Here is a 27,514-nt window from a genome sequence, read left to right as displayed (position 1 = left end):
TATCAAAACCATTGTTGTTTTGGTCATGGAGAATCGTTCCTTTGATCACATGTTGGGTTGGATGAAAAAGGCTATCAACCCTTTAATTGACGGTGTCAATGGAGATGAATGCAACCCTGTTTCAACGGAAGCCTCCAAAAAAGACACAATCTGTTTCAGTGATGATGCAGAGTTTGTGGATCCGGATCCAGGTCATTCATTTGAGGATGTTTTGAAACAGGTATTTGGTAATGATAATGCTTCAATTCCTTCCATGAATGGTTTTGTGGAACAAGCATTGTCTGTGTCTCAGAATCTTTCTGAGACAGTAATGAAAGGGTTTAAACCGAAATCTGTTCCGGTTTATGCGGCTTTGGTTAAGGAATTTGCTGTTTTTGATAGGTGGTTTAGTTCAATTCCCGGTCCAACGCAACCCAATAGGCTTTTTGTGTATTCTGCAACTTCTCATGGTTCAACTAGTCATGTTAAGAGACAATTAGCAATAGGGTATCCTCAAAAAACTATCTTTGACTCTATGCATGAGAATGGCTTGGATTTTGGGATTTATTTTGAGAACATACCCACTACTTTTTTCTATAGAAATCTAAGGAAGTTGAAATATATATCGAAATTTCATCGGTATGATTCCAAGTTTAAGAAAGATGCTGGAAATGGGAAGCTTCCGTCGTTGACGGTGATTGAGCCGAGGTACTTCGACTTGACGGGCTCGTCTGCAAATGATGATCACCCTTCTCATGATGTTGCGAATGGACAAATGTTGGTTAAGGAGGTTTACGAGACTCTGAGAGCAAGTCCACAATGGAATGAAACTCTTTTGGTTATTACATATGATGAGCATGGTGGATTTTTTGATCATGTCAAGACTCCTTTTGTTAACATTCCTAACCCAGATGGGAACACAGGACCTGCTCCTTATTTCTTTAAGTTTGATCGGTTAGGGGTTCGGGTGCCGACTATTATGGTCTCTCCTTGGATCAAGAAGGGGATTGGTAAGCTCAAAAACCTCTTAGTTTATTCATCATTTTCCACCTTTTCCTCTTTGGTCAAAAACCATTTTACCTGTTTTTTTTATTATATTGGATGTTGTATTTTGTTTTATTTTGGGACCATTGTCCTTTCTGTTTACTGGTATTCACTATTCCAATGCCTTTACCTTGGTTTGATTGGTTCAACATGTCTACAAAGTTGTTTACTTGTTCTGGTTTTTCAGTGGTAAGAAGCCCCAAAGGACCAGCTGCAAACTCCGAGTTTGAGCACTCGTCAATTCCCGCCACCATAAAGAAGATGTTCAACCTTTCCTCTAACTTTTTGACTCACAGAGATGCATGGGCTGGGACATTCGATGATGTTGTTGGCGAGTTAACTTCGCCCAGAACAGATTGTCCAGGTATGAATTCCTCGATAATCATATATACTGAACATGAATTACAACATGAAAAACATAAATCAAGGGTGAATAAACTTATCAGTTATCATCTTGGACTATGCAACTTCACTGGTATTTTAGTATTTAGCTTACTATGTGAAGAGATATTAAGCCAGCTTAATGTGTGTATTTCAGTGACTTTGCCTGACGTGACGCCTTTAAGGAGCACTGAAGCGAAAGAAAATGGCAGCCTCTCTGAGTTTCAGAGTGAGGTGGTTCAGTTGGCAGCTGTTCTAAATGGAGACCACTTCTTGAGCAGTTTCCCGGACGAAATGAGTAAGAAAATGAGTGTGAAGGAAGCTCATGATTATGTGACAGGAGCTGTTTCGAGATTCATAAGAGCTAGCAAAGAGGCTATCAAGTTGGGGGCTGATGAGTCTGCTATTGTAGATATGAGATCCTCTCTCACTACTAGATCTTCTAGTCACAATTAATAGTATGCAACACCCAAAAAAATGAAGAAAAAAGAGAGTTGTGTGGATATGCTTGAATTATTATGTTAGATTTTGTTAGGACTGTGAAAAATATAATGCATTAGCTCATATGGGGAGGGGAAGTGTGTGTGTGTGTGTGTTTTGGCTAGAATGCTGTCAGAAAATCATGAAGCATGGAATGTCTATGTATGATATTGAAAGAACTTAGGAAAACAAAGATAAACTTGGGGAGTTTTGGTTTGGTTGGTGAGTGATTTCAATGAAGACATCTTCAATCCTTTTGTACCAAGTACAAAACGGTAGTTGAAATGTAGTGTCATAGTTTTGTTTTGAATTGCTTGTATTATCATGTGAATTTCTTGATTGCCATGAGCTAAGCTACATGACATTTAATTGATACATTATTTTTAGGTAAAACATTTTATCTTAATCCATGAAAAAAGAGCAATTCTGGAAGGATAGACAAATGATAAGCATAGCTCTTCAACTGAAATCGCACAATGTCAGAAAATTCACTTGATCTGGTATTAAAAAATTTGGTGTCAAAATTTTTTAAATGGATTCATCGTGATTTTCCGCATAACAACTTGATATATAAAATGCATTATATCTATCTAAGGAGCAAGCTATAAATTGCACATATTGATTGGTGAATAAAACATTAAAAGTTTCATCCTTGTACAAAAGACCAGCACCTTCTTTAACTCGAGAGAACTATTTTGGTACAACTTCTAGCAACAATCAAATAAAAGATTACATCAGAAAAGATTGGCAGGTTGCTATTTTGCAAAATTTGTCAACTATTCTACAAATTACAAGCAGCACAAACACGTTCAGACTGAGACTGCTAACACCACTTCATTCCACAACTCTGAAAGTGTACTTTCAGGATAAGAGCATGCTAATACAACTGATTCAACTTCAATTGGTAAAATATAAAGAAGCGTCATTACCATTTACTGTAAACTAGATCATGTTATCGATTTTTATATCACCCTACAAATGCAAGCACAACAAACTTCAAGTCGAAAAGGGACTTTGCCAAGTTGATATGTCTGTGATAAGCTCTCGTATTTGATCTATGAGTATCTTCAGGTGCAAGTTCTTGTTGCCAAGTTCCTACATTTATGGATAGAAATCCAATGTTTAGCACAATAATGTAATTGAGTAAATAAACAAAATAGTATAGAGAGAGAGGTTAACACGACAAACCTTTCTTAAAGAAGAGGCTTGCTCTTCCAACTTCTCCATTTCAGCTTCATCCGCAGGGCTAGCAGCTGAACCATTGTCAAATGTGTTTGTCTAGAATGATAACCAAGTTAGTTTAACATGGAAACAAAAGCTTGGATAGATAAAATGATGGTCACGTTGCTCACAATAAGATGCAACTTTGTGTGTCAATAATAATATCCTTAACCATTTAACAGAACTTGGAGTCTAAATCTATGCGCGGAAGACACTGATTTCTAAATAGAATTTTCTATCAATGCAGTATCACTTTCCTAGTAATAACACAGAGGCACATTAACATAGAAATAGTGAGTTTCTGAATTTATTTAGAAAGTGATTTACCCCCGTTTGTCGCTGAAGTTTTTCATATAGTGATCCTTAAAGTTAAAACTTTCAATTCCATTTTGAAAGGAGATCATATCAAACCTTGGTGCAGAGAGATTTTCATTGTCTCATACTAAGTCAGAAAGATATCTAGAGGAATTGAAATTCCCTAAAGATTTGGAGAACAAAAGGATAGCAAGTTTCTTATTTAAGGGGTTTAAGTAATAAAACAGTCAGAACTCAAAACTCATTAGTTAGGTCACTTGATGCTCTACTCAGTTCTGCATCACTATAAGGTTCTATAAATAGGAGCTTTAAAACTTTTCATCATGTTACTGGAATATCATGTGTTAAACGTATCCATGGTATTCATTTAATATCCTTGTGCAAGTATAGAAAACCCACCAAAATGGAGGGTAACTTCGTATCTATGATTATGTCTCAGAACTTTGAAACTAAGGTATTTTTATATTTTCATTCAAGGAAATAACTCATCTTAATACTGCTCAATATTAACACCACAGCAGATTAAAGAACTACGGGGTCAGCAAGGTTCGTCTTGATAATTGACTAGGAATATAATTTGTGAATTACATGAACTTCTTACACTCTGCTAACAGTGATTATCGTAGGGAAAACCAGATTGAAGGCAATATGACGTACTGGTAGATCATCACAGATTAACATCATAAATCATATCTCAGAAAACACCATTTCCTTTTGGAGTTGTTTTATTCATAAAAGTTCAAATGTGGCGAGTTATGACTCAATACTCCAGTTCAGCGCATTGGCAACTATTTTCTATTTGATTGGGAGATCCAGCCCAGTCAACGTCAGTATAAACAACTATAATTGTATTGAACATTGCTATTACTAAACCCTTCTCCTGGGAGAGACCTTAAAATTCCACATAATCGCATCCCAAATATCACCATGATGAGATTTATGAACTTATGAAAATTATTCACAACATCAATATTGAATAATATGCCAATGTCAGGCCTAGTCACACAGTGAGCAATAAAGGACCTGTTTGATTTCAGAACTTAATATTTTTACCAATAATTACAACAAAAAAAAAACATTACTTTGATTTGTTTCCTAATTTGAAATACTCTTAAAAAAATTGACTATGTGCTGGCCATATTTTGAGCCTGCTGAGAAGTGTCTTCATAATAGAGATCTTTGACACGCAGACCTAGTTTCCACAAACTCAGATGTACCCTATTAAGTGGTTAGGATCTTGATCTAAATATGGGTAATAGGAAGGTTGTTGATCAACAATATGAGGTTGTTTTTACCGTTTCCTATTACATATTTTAAAATAGAGGGGGGGAAATAGCAAGTATACCCGGAGAAAATTTAGTGATAACTCATATTTATTGTGAGAAACATGAACCATCGATAGTATCCATTGAATCAAAGATTCAAAATTAACAGTTTGTATTAAAAAAATCCCAATAAAATGTAATGTGACTTTCAATCTCCGCCTTTGTACACTAATCTGAATTGTACTTTCGAGTTTCCACTGTCATATGAACACATTATTGTGTGCTCTAATCGACGGTCTCTCATATTTGACATTTAACATCACCAATCTAAACTAAGAATTCTGTGCAATCAATATTTCTTGTTTTTTCATCTTTAGTTAAATTAAATGATTATAATCACAAGCTTTGCATCAAGACAAGGTTCTGGCTACTTCGGTTTTGTTTAATCTCGATTTTTTTTGTGATTTCCTAAATTGTCTTTTGATTAAACAAGAATCAAGTTATATTTTGAAATTTGACTATGAAATTCTTCAAAGCTGTCAACGAACGGAGTTGAGAAAATGGAGTCACGTGATATTTTAATGAGATTTTTTAATCCAAACCATTAATTTCAATCAAATGGGTATTATTGAGAGTTCTAGTATCTCACAATAAACATGAATTCTAGCTTGATTACCCGGCAAAAATTAAGATTAGGAATACAATCATCATTACAATAAACATGGTAACTCTTATTGTGGTTTGGACATTTGTGAAAAGACCCAAAAAAATGCTGGTAAAGATGGTGACCAAATGGAAGATAGTCAATGCATAAAGATATAGGGAGATCAAAGAAAACTACTATATGTTAAACCATCAAGGGAGACAATAAGTGATATATATGTGAACTTCATACAGGATATTATGGTATAGTTTGATCCATCAGATTTTTGACGTATTTTACTTTCAATTATAGTCAAATGCTATTGGTTAATTTGTTAAGCGGAGGGGAATCCGACATCAAACCTTAGACCTCCTTAATTCTCAATGTTTCTAAACAATGAGATTGAAAGGTGAACACCTCTCATTTTCAACCCATCCTACTTATTGGCCATTTCTACCCACACCATTTTCCAGTTCAAAACAGTGGGAGATTAGTATTTTAATCATATAGTTTTGGCACATTCATTCCATCCACGCTCAATTAATTCTCATCCACCTAAAGTTAAAGGTTTCACATAATCCAAAATCTATTAACAAAACAAAGAATCCTAGTAAAACTTGAACAAATTAAAAGCCAGATTACAAAACTAGGGTTCAAAATCATACCTTCTGAGAGTTAGGGATTGCAACAAGAACACTACGTAATCCAGCAACAGCCTTCTTATACCGAAATCGAGCTTCATCAAGAGCACCACCAGTACCGCCACCGGAAGCGGCTCCGTCAGCGTGTTGGCCGGAGTTATCAGAAGCGGCATCACCATTTGGGGAAAGGGCATTGGGAGAGGTAACCGCGGAAGAAGGAGTGGACCACATAGCAGGGTTACAAAGTTCGTCATTCATGGAGGAAAGTATCTTGTAAGCATATTGTATGGTTTCTTCTAAGTATCTATGACCTTCCATGGCTAAATCCTGGGTCGTTTTGCCGCTGATTGACATTGAACCGTTCACTGATATTTCTTCCATTCCAAAGCCTAATCTCAATGTTGTGGATCTGTTTCACACAGTGTTAGGTTTTCTAGTTTCTGATTCTTCACAATGAATATTCAAGCGAATTTTTTTATACATATTAAAAAATAAAATTAAATGTATTTTAATATATTGTTAAAAATTTTAAACTAAATATGATATTTTTATTATATTTAAAGAACTAATACTAGGCATAAACTTCACAAAAAAATCAAATTTCTTCATGTGATATTTGAAGAACTAATACTAGGCATAAACTTCACAAAAAGTTCTATTTAAATGGGTACAAATAGAATAAGAAAATTTTAATTTTTAACTACGATGAATACTTGTTTTTGGATTGATACTGACTTTTAAAAAAATTATTGTTTAATTTTATTATTTTATTTTATTTGAATAATATAATTATTTTATGTTATTTTTTAATCATATAATTCTTATATATTATTTTTGTAAGATAATGTAATTTTCTTCTTTTCTCATTCATTTGAATAGTATAAATACACATCAATCTGTGATGTTTTGTCAACTATCTAATTATGATACAACATAATTATAGAAAATTAATTATGATAAAATATTGTATTCTATCACACCCCGCAGTCAAAGTATGAGGTTCCCATACATTTAGACCGATCCAAAAATCATCAAAGAGAATATGAGGAAGCTCTTCGGTGAAAATGTCTTCAATCTGATGTCTAAAGGAAACATGAAGAACTTGTGTCTTGCCACAAACTACCTTTTTCCAAACAAAATGAATGAACATCTCAATATGCTCGATATAACGATAATGCATAGGATTACCATATAGATAAATGGCACTGACGTTGTCACAATACACCAAGATGAACTGGGGAATGAGAAATGGAGCTTCATTAGAAGATTGTGAATCCAACATGATTTAGAGACAACATTGACAACACATTTATATTCGGCTTCAACACTAGAACAAGAGAAAATAGGCTTCCTTTTGGAAGGCCAGAAGATAAGGTTGTCACCGAGAAAAGCACAGTACCCGGATGTGGAGCATCTGGTCAGGACATCCACCTCAATCAACGTTAGTGTATGATATAGCTTTGTAATGGAGGATAGTGATAAATATAATCCAAAATGTATGGTACCTTAAACATAACGGAGAATGTGCTTTGAGAGCGAACATGTGTTCCATTCTAGGTGCGTGTATGTGAAAACAAACTTGTTGAACTGCATAAGATATGTATGATCTAGTGAACGAGAGGCATTGTAAAGCCCCTGCAAGACTAAGATATAAGGGGGGATCCTCATAAGGCGTGTTAGATGAGGTGTTAAGTTTCTGATTGGTATCGACAATGGTGGTTGATGGTTTGCAGGATGTCATGTCAGCATATTTAATAATCTCTAAAACATATGTGCTTTGACTTAGAAAATGCCACCAGGGTGACGAGAGACATCAATACCCAAATTGTAACTCAGGGGGCCTAAGTCCTCCATCGCAAATTCAGATGCTAAGAGTGACATGATTGATTTAAGAAGGGCATGAGTAAAGGTAATAAAGATGATGTCGTCCACATAAAGAAGAATGTAGGCCATGTCATACTTTTTTATATATATGAAGAGAGAATGGTATGATGTGCTATGTCGAAAACCAATAGTGGCTACATAGCCAACAAAACATTGGTATCATGCTTTGAGTGCTTGCTTGGGACCATAAAGTGACTTTTTCAAATGACAAACATAATCTAAATGATGAGAGTCGCGAAAACCCAATGGTTGATGCATATAAACACTCTCATGAAGATCACCATGTAAAAAAGTATTTTGGATATCCAATTGATGAATGGGACAGAATTATGAGAGAGTAATGGTGAGCATTATTCTAATGATAGTAGGTTTGACCATTGGGCTAAAAGTCTCATCACAATCCACACCTGCAACATGTGACCTGGCATCACCTACAAGATGAGTCTTATATCAGAATTTTTCTTATGTTTAAAAATCCACATACATCGAATAATATTAGCATCATAAGTACGAGGAACTAAACCCCATGTCTTATTTCTAATAAGAGCATCAAATTCAAATTTCATTGTGGATTTCCAATGCTGGTCAAATAAGGTTAGTTTGGGGTTTTTAGGTATGTGAGAGATGGTGCGGTCGGGGTGAGAGACTGATAAGGTAAATATCTTGTGGAGTTTGATAATTCCTTTCATGCTACAGGTGGTGATGGTTCGTATAGGTGGATGTGGTTGGATTGATGATGGTGGGGGGAGGAGGTTGTAGTGGGTGAGTTGGTCGAAGAGTTATGAGATAGTGATTGTTGGTTTATTGGGGAGGGGGATGTTCAGTTGTGGTTGTTGGTGTTGGTTGTTTGTGTGCAAAAGGTGGTAATATTTTATTTTGCCACTGATGTACAAGGTAGGGGTAAAGGTCATCATTTAGGAAGTTATAAGAGTGAGGGGAAAGAGAATGTATCTTAGTGAAGGGAAATTAGGTTTCATAAAAAACAACATGCATCGAAATTATTAATTTTCTATTTGACAAATCAAAACACTTGTAGACTTTATGATTCAACGGATAATCCAACAAGACACACAGAGTATAGCGAGGTTATAACTTATGAATGTTAGAGGATAAGAATAAAGGATAATATAGACAGCCAAAAACTCGTAGGTGTGTGTAGGTGGGATCTCAATGATATAAGAGTTGTGTTGGTGATTGATTTTGAAGTGTTTTACATGGAAAGATGTTTAAAGGATAAGTTGCCATATGAAGATCATGATGCCAAAACGACGTGGGAACTGAAGAATGAGCTAGCATAATGTGTATCATATTATTAATAGTTCTTATTTTGCGTCCCGCTTTCCCATTTTATGAGAATGTGTGGAGACAAGAGAAATAAAAAACAAGGCCATGATCAGTGCAATATTTCTGAAATAGCTCATTATTATATTCTTCGCCATTGTCACATTGAAATGATTTTACATTTTGCAAAAATTGTGTTTGAATGAGTTTCGTAAGTGACTTAAACACGTCAAATACTTGAGATTTCTGCTAATAGGAAAGGTCCACCAAAAAATTATAAAATCATCTAAAAGTAATGCATAATATTTATGACCAACAGGATTTAAAATCGGAGACGTCCATAAATCATTATGTAAAATATCAAATATCATCAAAGTTATAGTTTGAGAATTAAAAAATGGCAATTTAACATGTTTTCCTAAAACACAAGATTCACAAATAACAGAAGAATTAAAACGTTCACAACATATGAACTTATTATTGTGAAAAGAATTTAAAATAGACACGCTAGGGTGACCAAGAAGACCGTTCCAGAGACTGGACGTAAGACCGACAAAACTAGAGTGAGTGGTGACTGGATATAGGTCACCACGACTATCACATCTCATGAGAGGGATTCCCGTCTAAAAATCAGATACAATAAATCAAAAAGTGTGAAAGGAAACAGAGACATTGTTGCCAGTGGTGAGTCGTCTCATAAAAAATAAATTTTTAATAATTTTCGGGGGCATGCAAGTTATGTTTTAAGTGAATGGGTTGGTGACATGTGGCTATTTGTGTATGTGTATGGTGTTGTGAATTGGAATTCCATGGCCACTATCAGCAATAACTTTCTGATTTGAATTATTTAAAGGAGAATAAGATGAGAGATTACCTTATGATGTTGTCGTGTGAAATGTTGCGCCAGTATCCATGTACCACTGATTGTTAGGAGTGTGGAGTGATATGGTGTGCATAGTTGTCTCAATGTTTGTCAGTGTCTAAGATGATATAGTAGTTATATATGCTTGAGCTTGTTGTCCCAGGATTCCTGGCTGCTTTGGAGGACCGATAGGGTGTGTCCACTAAGAGGTGGGATACATATACGGGGGGCATAACCCATGGTGGCAAGGTCCAACCCAATGGTGGCTAGCTGGGTACTACTACTGATGTTGCTGGTAAGAAAGAGAGAACCATGATGGATGGGCACTAGGAGCTTCAGGCTAAGGTCTACTACAGTTACCATATCCCCCATTATGGCCCTGGTTTCCACAAGAGCGAGAGCGGTTACCTGGGCGGTGGTTTCTACGACCATGTTGAGAGTTGTCTTTAGAAGGTCGCTACTTAGTGGTGTGCATGACAACATAAGAATCGGTGCTTGCCATTTTAGCCATACTGACTTCTTCACAAAGTGAGCATGGAATGAGCCTGATAGAATGCAGGAAGATGATCACTTTGGTGAATCAAGGTGGTAACACTACGGTAAGCTTCTAGGAGACCAGATATTAGTTAAAGAACAATATAGTGATTGTTGACAGGCTAGAAAACATTCTTCAGCTGACTGGAGAGCAGCTTAAGACACTAACAATAAGTAGATATGTTGGGAAAATCCTTCATGCGTGTGTTAGAGATTTCTTGCTCAAGGGTGACAGCATGAGCATTCTGATTGTCCTGAAAATGTCGGTGAAACGATTCCAGGCTGCCATAACAGTCGAGTTTGGTTCTAGAATTGTGGTCAGCGGGTTAGTGGAAATTGTGGAATATATTCGTTGAAGGACGGTAGAGTCAAGGGTGGTCCATTGTTCATACTCGACACTTGAAGTATGTGTTGGTGATGTCTTGTCCTTAGAAGGGACAATATGATGTAGAATACAATGAGAGCAAACATGGATGCGAAAGAGTTCGTCCCAGGTGTCATATTGATCTTTCTCCATCTCAAGAACAATAGTAATATGGTTCTTAATGTTTGAAACGACAGGAGCATGATGAAACTCCGGTTTGAAAACTGCCAATGAGGAAATTATGTGTGTCGCCTTGTCGGAATCACTACTAGCAGTAGTGATATTTCTATCGTCGATGTTGTTATTGCTATGATCAAACTCAGACATCGTGTGAGAAAAAGGAATGCACATACAAAGGATGCAGGAACGACGAAACAGATAACAACGCAATTAGGATTGGCGTGCGTGATGTTATCGGCGTGAAGAGAATGGCCATGCTACCGCGTTTGTGTCGACATATGGGAAAACACAACGGCAAGCTGAGCGCCATGATGGAGGTGCGCAACTCTATTTTGCGTGTGAGGGTTTGAGAAAAAGAGATGGATCGATTATGGTGATACGATGTAAGATAATGAAATGCTCTTCTTTTGTCATTCTTCTGAATAGTATAAATATACATCAATGTATAATATTTGATCAACTATCTAATTTAATACAAGATAATTATAAAAAATTAATTAAGATAAAATATTCTATTTTATCAATTTTTATAATAATATTTTTAAAGAATTATACTAGTTTAGTTTTTCTAAAAATATCCCGAACCGGGGCAACTTAGCATGTGATGGATGGACAATAAGAGAGGCTTTAAGAATGGGATTAAAATTCATTCAAGAGGACAACAATTACATGTGGCTAGAAAAAACATAATGGAGCAAAATCATGATGAAGTGAGTGGATAGAAGAAGACTCAATAAAAATCATGACCTTCATTCTTGGTCATCTTCCTCTTACTGTTTCTTCTCAAACTCACACTAACACCATTCCTAAACTACCAAATCTCACACCTAAATTCATACCAAATCTCTTCTCTCTAGCCATTGCCATAACATTAACTTCTCCTCTACCTTCTCATGCAATTCCTTCTCTCAATTCTTCTAAACCCCCTCCAGTCTCTCTCACCACTCCCTTTTCTCAATCAAAAAACTTACAACTTGGACTAGAAAATGGGTAATATTTTTATAGAAATGATTAGTATATATATGCTTTTGAGGTTTTGATTTTATTATCAAAAAAACTATTTCTCTTGCAGAAAAATTAGACCTTGTCCATCGACCAATCCGGGTTGTGTATCAACAAATCCAAAGTCATCATCTTTTGATTTTCCTTGGACGATTCCGGAAAATTCAGCGGATAATGCTATTCAGGTTTCTAAACCTTTACTTAGAATTCAAAAAAGTACCTTTGAGTTTGAGTTAGGATTGTTCATAATTTTTAATAGATTTTCTTTTTCAGAGATTACGTGAAGCAATTCTAGAGACTCAGAAAAATGTCAAATTCCAGCCTGTAGAAGATACTCCAAATGGTAATTCAGTAACACTGAAAACTGTTTTGTTCAGTTTTAGATCAATTGACTATTTTGTTGTTGTTTTTGCTAGAAATTGTAGCAAGTTAGCAATGAAATACAAAAATTGGTTTTAAAGGCCAATGGACATAAATTGACTGTGCTGAAATGAATGTGAAGGTCAATATCTGCAAGCTGAAGTTGATGGAAAATTTGATAGAGATGTACTTGAGTTTCTGGTGAAAGGTGATGTGGTTGCTTACAGGTGTATGGCAGCAAAAGTAACTTATATATATCCTTTCACTACTGCATTCGGAGATTCAAAGGGTCAAGAAGCAAGACTAAAGCAAATTAATGACCAATTGGGCTGGTATTCTCCCAGTTTTGATTCCATGGAGTAGTTAATGTTCTTTGGTTTGTGTATAGCTCAATGAATTAATGCATGTATCATTATAGAGTATGTTCCACATTAATATGTACAATTTCATGCCCTTTGCTGTTGTGCGGTTTAAGGCTTATTATTATAGAAATGCTAAAGTCTCATATTCACCTATGCAGAAACAATTTTTCTAGATTTTCTGTTTGGTAGCAGTTTCTAAGGCGGTTTGTGTTGGCTTTTGCTGCATTTCACTTTCACATTATTGAATATTTCTCATTACCCTTTCCTGTTTTCACTTGAAGTTATTTAGTATTTATCATTTAGTGTTGGCAGTCAGAGAGACTAGGCTCTATTGCAGACAGAATTTTTTTTGGAAAAAGAAGAAAATAAGTTTCATTACATTTCTGCCAAAGAATAAACAGTTGCACAAGATGGCACAGTGAATGAAACTTAATAATTGATCCTCTACACCAAAAATTAAATAATATCACTTTTTATGTGCTACTCACAATTAGGCTAAGATGGATCAAGATTACTCAAAAAGATAAAGAATAGTAGGGAATGCACTCGGTTGGTTTAGTTCTTCTGTTGAGTTTGTTATGTCCTTGTCCAGGTTAGCAAGCTTTGATGTATGCTGTTCATGGTGGCGTAAGAGAAAGATAGATACTTAACCAATTAAGTTTGTTTGATATAATAAGAGCAGTCAAAGAGGTAGATAGAATTACCTCAGGGTCTTTATAATCCTTTAAAATTTGTAGGGTTATAATTGCAAAGGATCTCGTTTAGAGCGATGTCTTCATACAGCCTAAGCTGAGGAACGTCGTTCAAAGGAGGTATCGTCTAGTCCCATGGAGTTTTCTATCGTCTCGTCATGGGAAGTTGGGATAAGGCGTTTCTTGGATAGAGGAAAAACGGTGAAGTACGGATACTTCATTTTAGATAAAGTACCGATACCAGGTACGTATCGGGTACCGGTACGCATCGAAGCCGTATCAATTTTTTTTGTTTTTTTTTTTAAGTTGGTACACCAACCAGGACACATTTGATCCCACGTACCTAACTTTTTTTAATTTTTTTCAGATGGTATAATTTGTGCTTTTTTACCGACTAAAACTTAGGTTAATTATTCTATTTATAAATAAAAAAGTTCTTTCACAATCAAGCTCTTCATCTTCTGCGGAGAGAAATTAGAGCCCAAATGGATATTCATCCATTGAAAAGGAACTCAATCCAAAGAGGACTAAGGGTTTGATTTTTGTTCATTCGAATCTCCATCTTCTCTCAAGAAATATTAAGGTTTATAACGAAGGAGTAACCAAAATGTGGGATATTGGTGGAGATGAATGAGATCTATTTGATATAGTTGGTATTCTTGAAGTTGTTAGTCTTTCTCTCGATGAACCTGAACTAGAAGCCGCTCTTTTTAATAATATTGGAGGAAAAAATAATGACATTCAATCATAATTTTAGGATTTATTGATACTTTTTAAATGTGATTTATTTATTTTATTGCACATATATTAATTTTTTTAAAGTAAATTATTTTGTAATTTTAATATTTTGTTGTTATTTAAACAATATAACTCCTTTGTTATTTTTATAATTGTATTTAAAAAAATTATACTAACCGTTTTTATAAAAATATCGTACTCTGTAGCCGTACCTGTACCGGGTACTGGGTACGCACCCGTACTTATGCATTACAGAGGAAAAGTCAAGGTCATTATTGAACCACGTCTCCCTTGGAAGTAGGCGTTCAACGGTCCACCGTTGATTAGGTGGACAACAATCCTTTCCAAGGAAACCCCAAACCTAAAGCGCCTCTATAAATACATCTCCACTCAAGGAGGGGGGACAAACTCTTAGGCGCTATTTGATAAAAATAGCGGTTGGTTGGCTAATAAGGTAGCTTATACTTATGGATGATGGATGATGGATAATGACTAATAGCTTATAGTTGATGGTTGATGACTGATAGCTAATAAGCTAATTGAAGAGTTTGGTAAAATTAACGGTTCAACTAACTTACAAATGTAAAATGACATAAAAGGCATTTAATACATATTTATTTTATTTTAAATAAAGTAAATTATAAAGGATAAAATAGAGTTTTTGTTAGAATAATAAGGATAAAAATGGAAGAAAAGATGATACACTATAAGCTATAAGCTAAAACGGTATTTGAAATAGCGTCTAAAAAAAGCTATAAGCTCATGATGAAAAGATTGTTATCAAACATGTCTAAACTGTCATATGAGCTTATAAGCTATAATCTATAAGTTATAAGTTCGAAAATGTGGCTTACCAAATAGAGCCTTAGTCACACACACTCTCCACAACTCAAAGAGTACAACGCTCATTACAATCTCAACACATATGATTGATCTAATCACTTGTCTGCGACAAAACATCGTCAGCCAAAACATTGAAGACGCGCGAAAGTCATGCAGAGACCAGTAACCCACGTACTTGTGAATGTGTCGAATGATAAGAAAGTAACTGTTGTTAACAATTATTTTTTACTTGTATATAAGTCAAATTGTTAATACAAACACTTTACTTTCAGTTTGTTTCATTATCTTCTTTGTTTTAATTGCACTCTTATTGCTTTTCATTCTAAGTCTCCATACTTTTCTATACATTTCCATTTTCTTCATGTTGTTCTTGAGTTCACACGAATTCAGACAAAAGCACATTGTCAAACACATAAGCTTTTTTTAAAAACATCCTCACAAAAATCTGTCCTCAAGATTTTTCGAGTTTAATCTCTTAAGTGAACTAAACTCATGAATGTTTTTACTAAAAATACCAATAAACAAACAGGCACGCCCAGTGAGACCCTTTCTTTGCATTTTAACTCAAGGGTTTTTGCAGAAAACTGTGTCTATTTTTTGTTTATTTGTTTGTTCTTCATGCAAATGTTTGAGTGTGTATGAGTTTGAGAAGTGGTAAAGTTAAAATGGCAGCAAAAAAGTCAAAGAATACTTCCCTTCCCTAGAATGACGCACCAAATATGGAAGAACAACCAATTGAAATGACAGTTGCTAGTGTGGGAACTTCAACATCTATTGAAGTAACTGCTTCCGTTATAGGCCAAATGTCAGTTTCAACGACGTTATCATAAGTGATGGTTTCCCCAACATAAGTAACGAGTATCACAACTACCCCTAAGGTCACACAACCAATTTTTGGAGATCCCAGACCTTCCTTTCTCCCAAAATTTACAAACCCTATGATGATAGGGAATATCCATATGTCATACCAACTGTAATGATGACAAGTCTACAAACCAATGTGTCTACATATGCAGACAATGCAATGACCGTTCCATCCCATCTTAATCCATATTTAGCGTTTGGATTAGTTATAAGCAATCCTAATCTAATGGCACAACCATAAGAAGGGTTTGGATATATCCCTCAAGGTATGTCACCCTTGACCACTAGTTCCATTCAGTATGTGAGGCAACAAATGGATGCGAGTAACAATGATATGGTGAATATGCTTACACAACAAATTGGTACTGTGTTTAACCCTTTGATCCATAACACTAAGCATAGTTACCAGTAATTGGCGCACCAAATGGATCGAATTGTTGATTTCTTTGGTGCTCTTCAAGCGCCTACCCATCCAGTGCCTGATAACCAAATGCCACAGTAGGTTATACTTGTCGAACAACCTGTACCCAGGGTAGTCGAAGGCAACGTAGGTAAAAATGGCCATGAGGTAGTATTGGTGCATAGAAACCAGGATGTAGACAAAGTAGTTAGGAATGTCCAAAAAAATAATTTTAGGGGGCACGATAATATATCCAACGTGGTCGAACAAATTTTAGCGCAAAATGGCCTCAATGTTGTCCTTCATAGGCCGAAATTTGTCTCTGTTTTGTTTGAATATGTGTTGCACACTGAACTTCCAAGGGGTTGGAAAATCTCTAAATTCACTAAGTTTGCAGGGGATACCAACGAATTCACTATTGAACACATTGCTGGATATCAGTCTGAGGCAGGATACTTGACCAATAATGAAAACTTAAAAATAAAGTATTTCCCAAATTCTTTAACTAAGAATACTTTTACATGGTTTACTACCCTTCTCTGAATTCCATATGCAATTGGAACTAATTAGAAAGAGTTTTCCATGAGTAGTTTTACATGGTCCAATAGAAGATTCGCATAAAAGAATTGGTCAGGGTAAAGATAAAGTCCTCCGAGTCAATAGATGACTACCTTAATAGGTTTAGGCTTTTGACATCAAGATGATTTACCCAGGTGTATGAACATGAGTTAGTCGAAATAGTTGCAGGTGGGTTAGACTATTCCATCAGGTAGAAGTTAGATACATAATACCTGAGGGACATGGTCTAACTATCTAATAGGGTTCGATAAGTAGAAAGGTTTAAGGCTGAAAAAGCCAAGTCAACTCGACATCATAGGAAAGAAAAAGTTGCATATGTAGAAACATACGAAACGATCCATAAATTGATATGGTTTTCAAAAATGTTGAAGAAAATGAGGTTAATTTGGCAGAACTAAAGCCAAAGTCTCCATATGTATGTAAGGTGTTAAGACCTTCGAATGGAAAAAGTAATGTCGAACCAACTAAAAATGAGAAGTTTATTATAAAAACTTACACGTTTGATGTAACTAACTGTGATGAAATCTTTGACCTTTTGGTTAATGATGGTAAAATTATAGTACCAAAAGACCTGAAAATGAAATCATTAGAAAAAAGAAAGAAAAGGGGTTTTTGTAAATACCATAACTTTCTTGGTCATAGAATATCTCAATGTGTAGTGTTGAATGCTTTGTAGGACGGAAGACTCAAATTTTGTGACAAGCCCAAGGCCACAATGCAGGTCGAATTAGATCATACGGTGGCCAAAGATGCAAAAAAATTTGAGCCTATAGAAATTATGATGGTTAAGGATACTGAGGGTCTCAACAATAAAGTCAAGACAACAAACCTACAGGATCGTGCTAAGAATATGAAAGTGGTGTATCCTAAGGCTGAGGAAGAATTGATCAGAATTTGAATAGGTGCAAGCTCAAAGGATCAGAAGTTATGATGTATCCTAGATGCAACACAATGTTTGACAAGGATACTACAAAAGAGCCGGAGAAGGTTAGGCCTCAACATCAAAGGAAGTTGAGTCAATATAACAGAAAAAAAAAACAATTTGCTTTTGATAAGAGAAAAGTGCATTTTAAGACATTCCAAAGCAAGTCTTATGTTCCACCAGCCAACATCCCTGTTGATAAGTGATTCCGACCTGCAAGAATGACTAACAATGATAAACAAAAATCAAAGTTGGTGAGAATTCATCGTACCATGATAACTCACAAGTTTCAAAGAAGTATTCATATACTTCCATAAATTACCTAGGCAATAAACCGATGACTAGGACTCAATGGAGGAGACACTATAGGAAGAAGAAGGTTGCCTTTTGTCACATCTCTAAAAATACGACATTGTAAGTGCATCGCACGCTCGCAGATGACTAATAGAGTCGCCACCGAACTTTATTAATTCCTAAAAAGGGAAAGGAAAAATATCGATAAAATCCCTAAAAGAATGACAATGATATGGTTGTCGCAACCAAATCGGGTTCAGGATTCCCTAAAATTATGTGAGGGGGTATTAGCACCCCTCACATCCGTTGTACTCAATGAGAACCGTTTAGTTAGTTTTGCGCATAAGTGTTAGCTTCAAAATGTTTGATTTCCTCGAGTTATTAAAAGTTCAAAGAGAAAAAGAAAATGGTCGCAAAAACTTTTTTTTATTAATGTGTAAGGGCTAAAAGGTAACTTTTTTATTAGGGTGCAAAGGACTAAAAAGAAGTTTTTGATTAGGGTGCCTGACGCGATTTTGAATTCCGCTCCTATGTATCTCCAAGTGCGATGGAGAACTCAAGGTTACGTAGTTCTGGGTAGAAAATGTTTGTTTGCGGATCGATTTTAGTGAAAGCTATTTTGTCACAATCGATAGAAAATATTGCTTATCCAAAATAGTTAGAGAAGGGTACGTTTGCATCACAACAAAATGGATTTCTAGTATCAATAGTCATAGGAAAATGTCACATATCTCAATCGCACATATGTGGACGAGGCCTTGGTCTGCATCGTCTCGAGACGAAACATCTTTCATTTAAAAAAGAGTTTGAAGGTTATGCGAAAAGGCAAAAGGTTTGAATGTGTTGGATATATTTTTGGGTGATGACGAGCGTTTGGATGGTCGAAATATCATTCTCGTATCCTAACCCCGGGGAGCTCGTGATATACACCACATTCCTTTTTCATCTTATTTGAGAAAGAGTTTGATATTTTTAGGTATTTTTGGTTGGACAACGAACATTCGGATGGTCGAGATATCCATCTCGTATCCTAACCCTCGGGAGCTCGTGGTATACACCATGTTCCTTTTTCGTCCAATTTATTGAGGAAATGATTTGCATCAATCGCGTTGAGAGTTTTTTAGAGGGATGACAGGCGTTCGGATGATCGAGATATCCATCTTGTATCTTAACCTTTGGGAGCTCGTGGTATTCACCACATTCCTTTTTCATCCATTTATTGTGAAAAGATGTTTGATAATTATTACATGTTTTTGGATTTTATTTGGGAAAATGCACTCGATGTTGATCGAGTTTTGATTGGCGTTGCGAAATGATTTGAAATGAAATAAGGTGTTTATTTAAGAAAAGACATGGTGTTGACCAAGTTGGTTTCTGTCTCAAAAGATTGATTTTATTAGATTTGGAAAATACCCTTGATGTTGATCAAGGTTTTTTATTCTAGAAAACGGTTGATTTTATTTTTGATCGATTAATTAGTTAGTTCGTTTAATTAGCTAACTAAAGGTAAAAGTAAAAGCAAATAAATAAATAAAATTACAATCAAAGAAATGGGGGTATATTTGTCATTTGAGAAATAATACAAATAAAATAACAAAAAAGCAAATAAATAATATAATACAACACTACCCAATCAAAATAAATAAGATAAAAATAAAACAAGAGAAAATGGGACATTTTTTATTTTGTTTTTTTACTTTTTATTAAAAATAGTGAAATTAAAAAAAAAAAGTGATTTTTATTTACAAAAAAGTTTCTTGTCTTTTTAAATAAGTTAAATGAAAATTTAGTTAAAAATGATTTTAATAAATTAATAAAAAAAATATATATTTACAAATCAATGCATACAAATACTTAAAAAAGAAAAAAATTGAAATAAATAATAAGTAATGCAACAAAAGTCCAAAATATAAATATAAATTATAATAAAATGAAATGCAAGAAAATAAAAATGAACAAATATGAAAAAAGAAAAATGGGCCAACAGGGGCGCTGGTCAGAGCCAAACAAAGGGGGAAAGCCCAACAGGGGCGCTGGTCAGAGCCCATACATCCTAGGGGAAGTGTTGACCTTGGAGTCAAAAATCCGACTCAACATGGTTCACTTGATTAGCTGAGCAAAACACAAGCGTTTGATTGCCTTACTAGGATGATTCAAGATGAGAATCAGGAGCCATGACACATGGTTCACATTAGATGTAGTGGGAAGTTCCACACAGGGAACCCCCAATTGACTAGAAAAGTCAACAAGATCAAGGGTTCATAGAGAGCCATTTTACACGAAACAAGAGACGAACATGGGAGATATAAACACTCTATATGAGATGAGAGAGCCTCATCTTTTTATTTCATCTCTCTCTCTCTCTCTCTCTCTCTCTCTCTCTCTCTCTCTCCTCAGAACATAATCTCAACTCTCTCTCTATGATCAAGAACACAACCCCAGTTTCTGGTGGAAACTCATAAATGGGACGAAGGAACGCATGGTGACGCACCCACCATAGTTCAAAGGAACTCCCCATAGGGCTATCCGACACACTGAGTTCAAAGATGAACTATAAAAACCCAAAATACAAACCTAACCCCTCCAAATACGAGGTCAGAACACAAATCCTAGGTTTCAAAATTCAAACACCACCGCAGAAAACGAGCACAATCAATAAAAATAATAAAAAGGAAAGTGACTACATGTGTACAAGGCTCTGAATATAGGCAAAAATGATACAAGAGAGGGTTAGGTGTACCAGATCAGATATCCTCCGATGGGTCTCTTTTCGGCGAGCTTCAAATCTCCAGATAATCCTTCCCTTCTATGCTCTCTTCGCCTTTTGCTTTCTACACCTCAACTATACTTCTTCTCTTTCTATGCTTTTATGGACGATTTACTTGGGGTTTGATGAAAATGTGGCTTAGCTTAGTGAAATGGAACTTCTACAAAGAAGCTCGAATCACTATAGGTTGGGAGCTTTGAGTGGAAATAAGAGGTTAAGGGATTTTTAATCTTTGTGTACTATGAGATTTCTAGGGTTTCTCAGTGTAATATTAGTAATGAATTGTAGGATTTTTTTGTCTCCTTTCTGTTGTATGTTATGTTATTTTTATAGAGAGAATTGGAGAGGGAATGATACGTGTGAGAGGACTGAGGTTTGAGAGATATTATATCTCAAGTGTGTGAAAGGGGAAAATCAATAAGAATGTAAAGTAACATTTTTGTTAGTGAGCTGTGTGAGAATTTTGTTACTCAATCTAACTCCTATATATTCACCACTCTCTCCAATCATTGGGTTGAGTGAGAATTCACAATCACACTCAGTAAAAGTCACATCACTCTCTCTCTCTTTCTCTCTCTCTTTGAACTCGTCTTCAACCTCTCTCATCTCACCCTCACCATAAGCTCATATTGCCATAGTTGTAAAGCTTTAACATTAGAAGCTCTAAAGTTGAGCTAAGCCTCTTATCAACTCTCTCAGTAACTCTCAATCTTTGCAATCTCTTTCAACATCTCATAATTCATCACACGTACAACACATGAAGAAGGAGTAGAAGAAGATTCGATTGTAGAAGTTTTGGAATTCAAAATTGCATACCTCTTTTGGAAGATCTTCTGGAATTTTTCTTCATTATCCTCTTCGATCGATCCAAAAAATTGTTGGAGCAAATCATCGCTTCATAGGTAGGCTCTTCGTCCTTTTCTCGGAATCACTTCCAAATTTGTTACTAGCTTATAGGATTCAAACTAAGAAGCCTTAAACATATACTTGTGAAGCCTGATTTCACTTGATCACCGTTTAAATTTACTTTTAGCCACCTAGGTTCATCACAAGATTGACTCGGTTTGGGGTCTAGGTTGAGAATCAGTGAAAAACAAGGTTGATTTGTGAAAGAGGGTACATAGACGGTTTCGCTGATGTGAGTTTGAGGTTCATTGAAGCTTTTCCGTTGGCGGAGACAATTTTTGGCGCGGCGGAGGAATGACCGGGAATCGCCTCTGAAGAGAGAAGGCTTGGGAAATAGACAAGCGAAGGCTCTCATTCTAGGGACGCCTTCCCTTTGGCTTGACCCCTACGTTTGGGCCTTGGCCTAAGGAAATTATTGTCTGCACCTAAGCAAATTGCTAATGCACACCCCTGCCAACAATCACACCCTGCTCCATTGCTTTATTATTATTATTTTCTTTTTACTAACATTTTTTTAATACATTTTGATGCATGTTATGTTTGCTATTAAAATGAAAATACTTTGAAGAATATTTTCAATCAAAAAATCTTAGAAATTGATAAACATCTTAGATTAGATTTTGGAATTAACATGCTTCAGAATATTGAATTTTTTAATTCATTTTTAGGCTTAAAAATCCACGTGCTTTTATAACTTGATCCTACTGCTAATTGATTAAGTTGATCAAAGTCTTCTTTGATCAACTAATCCTTTCACGTTATGTCTAATCTCACTGTCCAGTCAAGTGTCTCTTGATCACTTGATAGGATTGGTCTTCTAGGCTTGCATTACAGTGGACATCCCAAGATCCCACCTCAAGTTCAGGACTTCACCCTCAAGTCAAATCAAGATTGCACAATCAAGACCTTCAAGATCATGGACATTAGGACTGGAGCACTATTCAAAGCACAACAAAAAGAATCTTCTTCAACACTTGTCAACCATGATGAGAATTGCACGCCACGAGCCTTAAGCAACGGAGAAGGATGAAATGGATTTTTCCTATCCTTGTTCTGAGTACCTCTGCATACAGGGCGCAAACCCTAGTTATTCAGAGTATTCTCCTTCGTTCATAGACTTTAGTGTAATTTGAATCAAACAATTTTCCATTATTTTTCTCCACAGGAAGCACATAAACACTACACTTCAATATTACAACATTGCTCCATCAACAATGCATTTCTCTTTGGACCAAGCATTGCATTCTTTTCCTTCCATACATAATGTGGGTTAAGAACCTCATGGTCAAGCACCAATTTCTGAATCAAGCCTTCATGCATTGCCTTGTGGAGTTTCATACTTTGGCACCCTTCATGCATTGCCCTATGGAGCTTCATGCTCTGGCAAACCCCTTTTCTTTTATTTTGCCCTGTGGAACATCATGCTCTAGAAACTCTCATGCATTTTCATGTGGATCCTCATGCTCTAGAAACTCTCAAGCATCACCTTGTAAAGCCTCATGCTCTTGCAACCTTTATCTTATTTCCTTGTGGAGCCTCATGCCCTGACAACCTTTATATCATTGCCTTGTGGAGCCTCATGCCCTGGCAACCCCTTTTGTAGGTCTTGATCCTTGGATCTAGGAGAAATCCTACATTTTTGCATTATCCATACCTCTTTAATTCAGATGGACCTACCACATGGTTTCAAACAACACACCATGGTCCAAACAATATTGTCATCACACTTTCACCACACCTCAACAACACACTTTCCTCATTTTCCTTTTCTTTTTCTTACAATTTAAACAACACTTTCAATTCTACCATATCTCTTTCTTTTAATTCAATTCAATCAATTCTTTCTTTTTCTTTTATCACACAAACCTTTTGCAAAACAATTTTTCTTTCGTTTCAGGAAAAAACCCTTTATAATTCATTCCTTAGCAGTCAGACTAAAAGTTTGGAGTATCCGAACTAGGATAAATTCAGTTAATGTCTACACACTTCTAGGATACGATTATAATTATTTCCTAAAAACCACCAACAAATTCATATTTTCTACCACGAACTACAGAGTTCTGATTTCCTCATTGCACTATGAGGATACGTAGTCACAAGGGTTTGAATCCTTGGCGAGCACACTAATTATTGGACTTTTTTTCCTCTTTCACAAGTAATCTTTAGATAGTAACACCCATTCGAGCAAATAATAAGCAAAACGGTTCCCTTTGAGTACAACGAATGTGAGGGGTGCTAATACCTTCCCCTTGCATAACTGACTTCCTTACTCTTTTTCTCTTCCTTTTGGATTTTATCGATGTTTTCCTTTTCCATCGAGAATAAATAAAGTTCGATGATGACTCTGTTGTATCTTCGAGCGTGCGATGCGCTCAAATATTTTCTGCGGCGCGACACATATGGGAGGAGCAAATATATCGAGATAAGGTTTCATTACTTGAGAGAACTTGTTAGTGAAGGAAGGTTGAGATTGAGATATTGTAGAAGTGAAGACCAAGTGATCGATTTACTGACCAATGGAGTCACAATTGGAGTTTTCAAGAGATTGAAGATGAACATGAGCATGAAAGACTTGGAACACTTGAATTAAGGTGATGCTTTAAGTAAAAAATAATAATTCAAGTGTTGTAACTGATTATTACAGGACTGTAATCGGTTACAATTGTGTTAGAAAGTGACAAGGAGCTAAAATAGAGAGTTTGTTCGCTGGTGTAACCGGTTACACATTCGCAGTAATGAGTTATCATTGTTATGTTTTTTAAGTTTGCAAACAGCTATAACTAGTTACAGGTTTTGCGTAACCGATTCCAAACAATTAATTCTAGTTTTTAGGCTTTGTTACTTATATCCAAGGGGTATCTCAATCAATATTAGTACCAATTATCACCCTCAATTATACGCTCTCTAATTCTCTTAAACTCTCTTTCTCCACACACACATCATTTTCACCGATCTTATAGTTGAAGGTTCTAACGTATAATTGAACATTTAGTAGTGATATTTATCAATATATTATTGTAATTTATCAATGATATTTTTATCTGTATAAAAACATTCAAAGTTATCTATAGCTTTAGAGTTAAACATATTACATTTGTACTATAGAACTAGTTATTATACATAATCAAAATATGTGACTTTTAAGGTTTTTTCTCCATGGAACTCAAATAACTTAAATGGTTAATAAAATATTGAAATGGAATTGTCTCAATCGAAAAAGTATGGATTGTTAGACCCTCAATTTTTCGAATCTATTAAGTTTAAATAAAAAAAACAATAAATTCATATTGAATACATTATCAATTCAAACTAAAAGTCATGTCATGGGCCTTATGGATGTCAATTAAGAAGCACATAGGATAAAATGAAACTCAAATATAAAAAAAAATGGTTGTCTAAGTTCAAGTTTGAAATGGGGATAATCAACTACACCATTCAAATATGTTATATGTTGTTTATATAATTTAAGTTTGACTTTATCATTACTTTTGTCTATAAATCATTTATTGTGAAAATTAAGACACTTATTTATTTATATAGACTTTATAATTGAACATTAAATACATTTATCGATATATTATTTATATTTTATCTATGATATTTTTATAAAATTTACTCCCTCCGTTTTTTATTATAAGTCGTTTTTGACTTTTGTAATAATTGTGGTATAAAAATGAGAAATTATGAAAGATTTTATAAAATTGTCCTTCATTAATGGTATTGGAAAAATAAATTGATATAATTGAAAGGAGAGAGAATAATAAATATTTAAGGATATAATAGAAAACATAACATTAATGATTCATTGGTATTATAAAGCGACTTATATTGTGGTACAAAATATTTTTTCAAAGCGACTTATAATAAAAAGCGGAGGTAGTTTAATATGAGAAGATTTGTATTTAATTTTAGGCCATATTGAATATGCATTTAGATGTGTTGACCTTGTCTGAGCAATATTTATCATTCTCTTTAATGGTTAAGAATAGGAAATACTACATGGTTTCCATTTAAATTTATGACAAGAGAAAATGATGTGCAAATATTTTATATTTTTAATTGTTTATAAGACATGTTATTGGATCTATTGATGTGTTTTGGCAATCAACTTTTAATATAAAATCATTTATTTTTAAATCATATGGGATAAAATAAATATTTGTAACCTTTATGTTCTTTATTATAGAAAAAAAATTCATTATATATGATAAGGTACTACATAACTTTTTGATTGTACGTACCTGTGTTAGATTTATCTGATATTTTATGGGTTGCAATTAATTACTATTTTGTTTTGTGAAAATGAATTAATCATGATCTTGATGGGATGTATAAATAATATGGGTGTTCAAATTCAAATTGATCTAAATAAAAATCGCAAATCGATTAAAAAAAATAAAAACCACAAAAAATCGAATATTATTGGATGTGTTTTTATGTCATTTTACAAAAACTGCTCGGTTCGGATCGGATTTTGAATTGACTTTTCAAAATCGATTCAAACCAAACCGAATCGCATGTATATATTTTTGTTCTTATTTTTAATTGGATATATTTTTATAATTTATTATTTGATGATACTTATTATTTTAATATTATTTATTAGTTTAATTTAATCTATTTATTTTTATTATTTTATTTGTTTCAACCATAATCTACCATTCTCATTTTGTAATATTAATTTTTAATATATTATATATTATATCAAATCTATTTTTATTATTATCATTTTTAAAATCTTAAAAAAAATATAATTCATATTTTGGATATTCAAAAATCTATTCAGGATCGGATTGAATTTTTCTAACCAATTATCACCGCAAGTAAATCTATATTTGGATGAATGAGTTTTTACCTCAAAACTCAATCAAATCGAACCGCGAACACCCATAATAAATAGGTTCATTTATTGATTAAGTTACCTTTTTAATTAAAGTTGGAGTATCTGACTTGAGGTGGGTAAAAATGTGGGCCTTAATCCTCGACCCATAATGGGTAAAAACTAGGTTATATATTATGTGGCTAAGTCATCTATGTAATATTAAAATCAGAAAAAAAAAACTGATAACTTCACAAATTGTCCCATTGAAGATTGTGGACGAGAGCGTGAGATACAAAAGAAGATTCAATCACTCATTCTTTCAGGATTCCGAATCAAATTGATAAAAACGACAATCTTATTCAAATAATGTCTTCAACAAGTACAAGTAAGTGTTGCTGTTCTAATTTCATATAATTGATGGGTAAATTTATCCGCTTACATTTGATATTAGAGCTGTAATTATATGAGTTAGGACTCAATTGTTTATCCTTAATGATTATGAATAACTATTTTGATCCAATTTTGAGTCATTGTCGTAATCAATTTCCAACCCTTAAACTATTGTAGTTTGTGTTAAAGTTTTTATATGCAGACTAAATAGATATAGTTGTTGTGCTAAATCCAATAAAAGTTACAATAACAGTTATTTTCTATTATTTTGAACATCATTAACCTGAATAGTTACTTGACTTAATTGGTTCATACTGTTTCTCATACTGTTTTTTCAACCCTTAACGTTTTTGAACAATACTGGTTTTCCGTCAAAAGGTTCATACTGTATAATATATCAATTGAAATTGAAATTGAAATAAAATTGAAGTTATTTCTTACCATTATTTCTTGCCTTGAACAACAAGAACGTTGATTTGATTGTAATGGTAATTATATA

The 27,514-nt window shown here is 34.5% G+C and overlaps 3 protein-coding genes across 3 annotated transcripts in view; 2 read left to right on the top strand and 1 right to left on the bottom strand.

Annotated features, from left to right (window-relative positions):
* Nucleotides 1-2,194, top strand: part of LOC127078369 (non-specific phospholipase C6) — a 2,546-nt gene extending 352 nt beyond the window's left edge. Inside the window, exons 1-3 of the mRNA XM_051018823.1 lie at nt 1-989; nt 1,211-1,387; nt 1,562-2,194. The exon at nt 1-989 is cut by the window's left edge and continues 352 nt beyond it. Of these exons, the coding sequence (XP_050874780.1) occupies nt 1-989; nt 1,211-1,387; nt 1,562-1,860 (1,465 nt within the window). The 3' untranslated portion in view covers nt 1,861-2,194. The remainder of the gene's footprint in view (nt 990-1,210; nt 1,388-1,561) is intronic.
* A 312-nt stretch (nt 2,195-2,506) lies between these two features.
* Nucleotides 2,507-6,443, bottom strand: LOC127078370 (mediator of RNA polymerase II transcription subunit 30). Its single transcript, XM_051018824.1, has 3 exons — nt 5,994-6,443; nt 3,073-3,162; nt 2,507-2,979 (listed from the first exon to the last, which is right to left on the bottom strand). Exons 1-3 carry the CDS (start codon nt 6,348-6,350, stop codon nt 2,881-2,883), a joined length of 546 nt encoding a protein of 181 aa, XP_050874781.1. The 5' UTR covers nt 6,351-6,443; the 3' UTR covers nt 2,507-2,880.
* A 5,256-nt stretch (nt 6,444-11,699) lies between these two features.
* LOC127078368 (thylakoid lumenal 17.9 kDa protein, chloroplastic) lies at nt 11,700-12,970 on the top strand. Its single transcript, XM_051018822.1, has 4 exons — nt 11,700-12,064; nt 12,147-12,261; nt 12,350-12,419; nt 12,579-12,970. The coding sequence occupies exons 1-4, from the start codon at nt 11,817-11,819 to the stop codon at nt 12,797-12,799; spliced, it is 654 nt and encodes a 217-aa protein (XP_050874779.1). The 5' UTR covers nt 11,700-11,816; the 3' UTR covers nt 12,800-12,970.
* The last annotated feature ends 14,544 nt before the right edge of the window (nt 12,971-27,514 follow it).

The sequence above is a fragment of the Lathyrus oleraceus genome, chromosome 5 (genome assembly GCF_024323335.1).
Source record: "Lathyrus oleraceus cultivar Zhongwan6 chromosome 5, CAAS_Psat_ZW6_1.0, whole genome shotgun sequence".
Taxonomy (NCBI): domain Eukaryota; kingdom Viridiplantae; phylum Streptophyta; class Magnoliopsida; order Fabales; family Fabaceae; genus Lathyrus; species Lathyrus oleraceus.
This window is presented reverse-complemented; position numbering and strand designations above follow the sequence as displayed.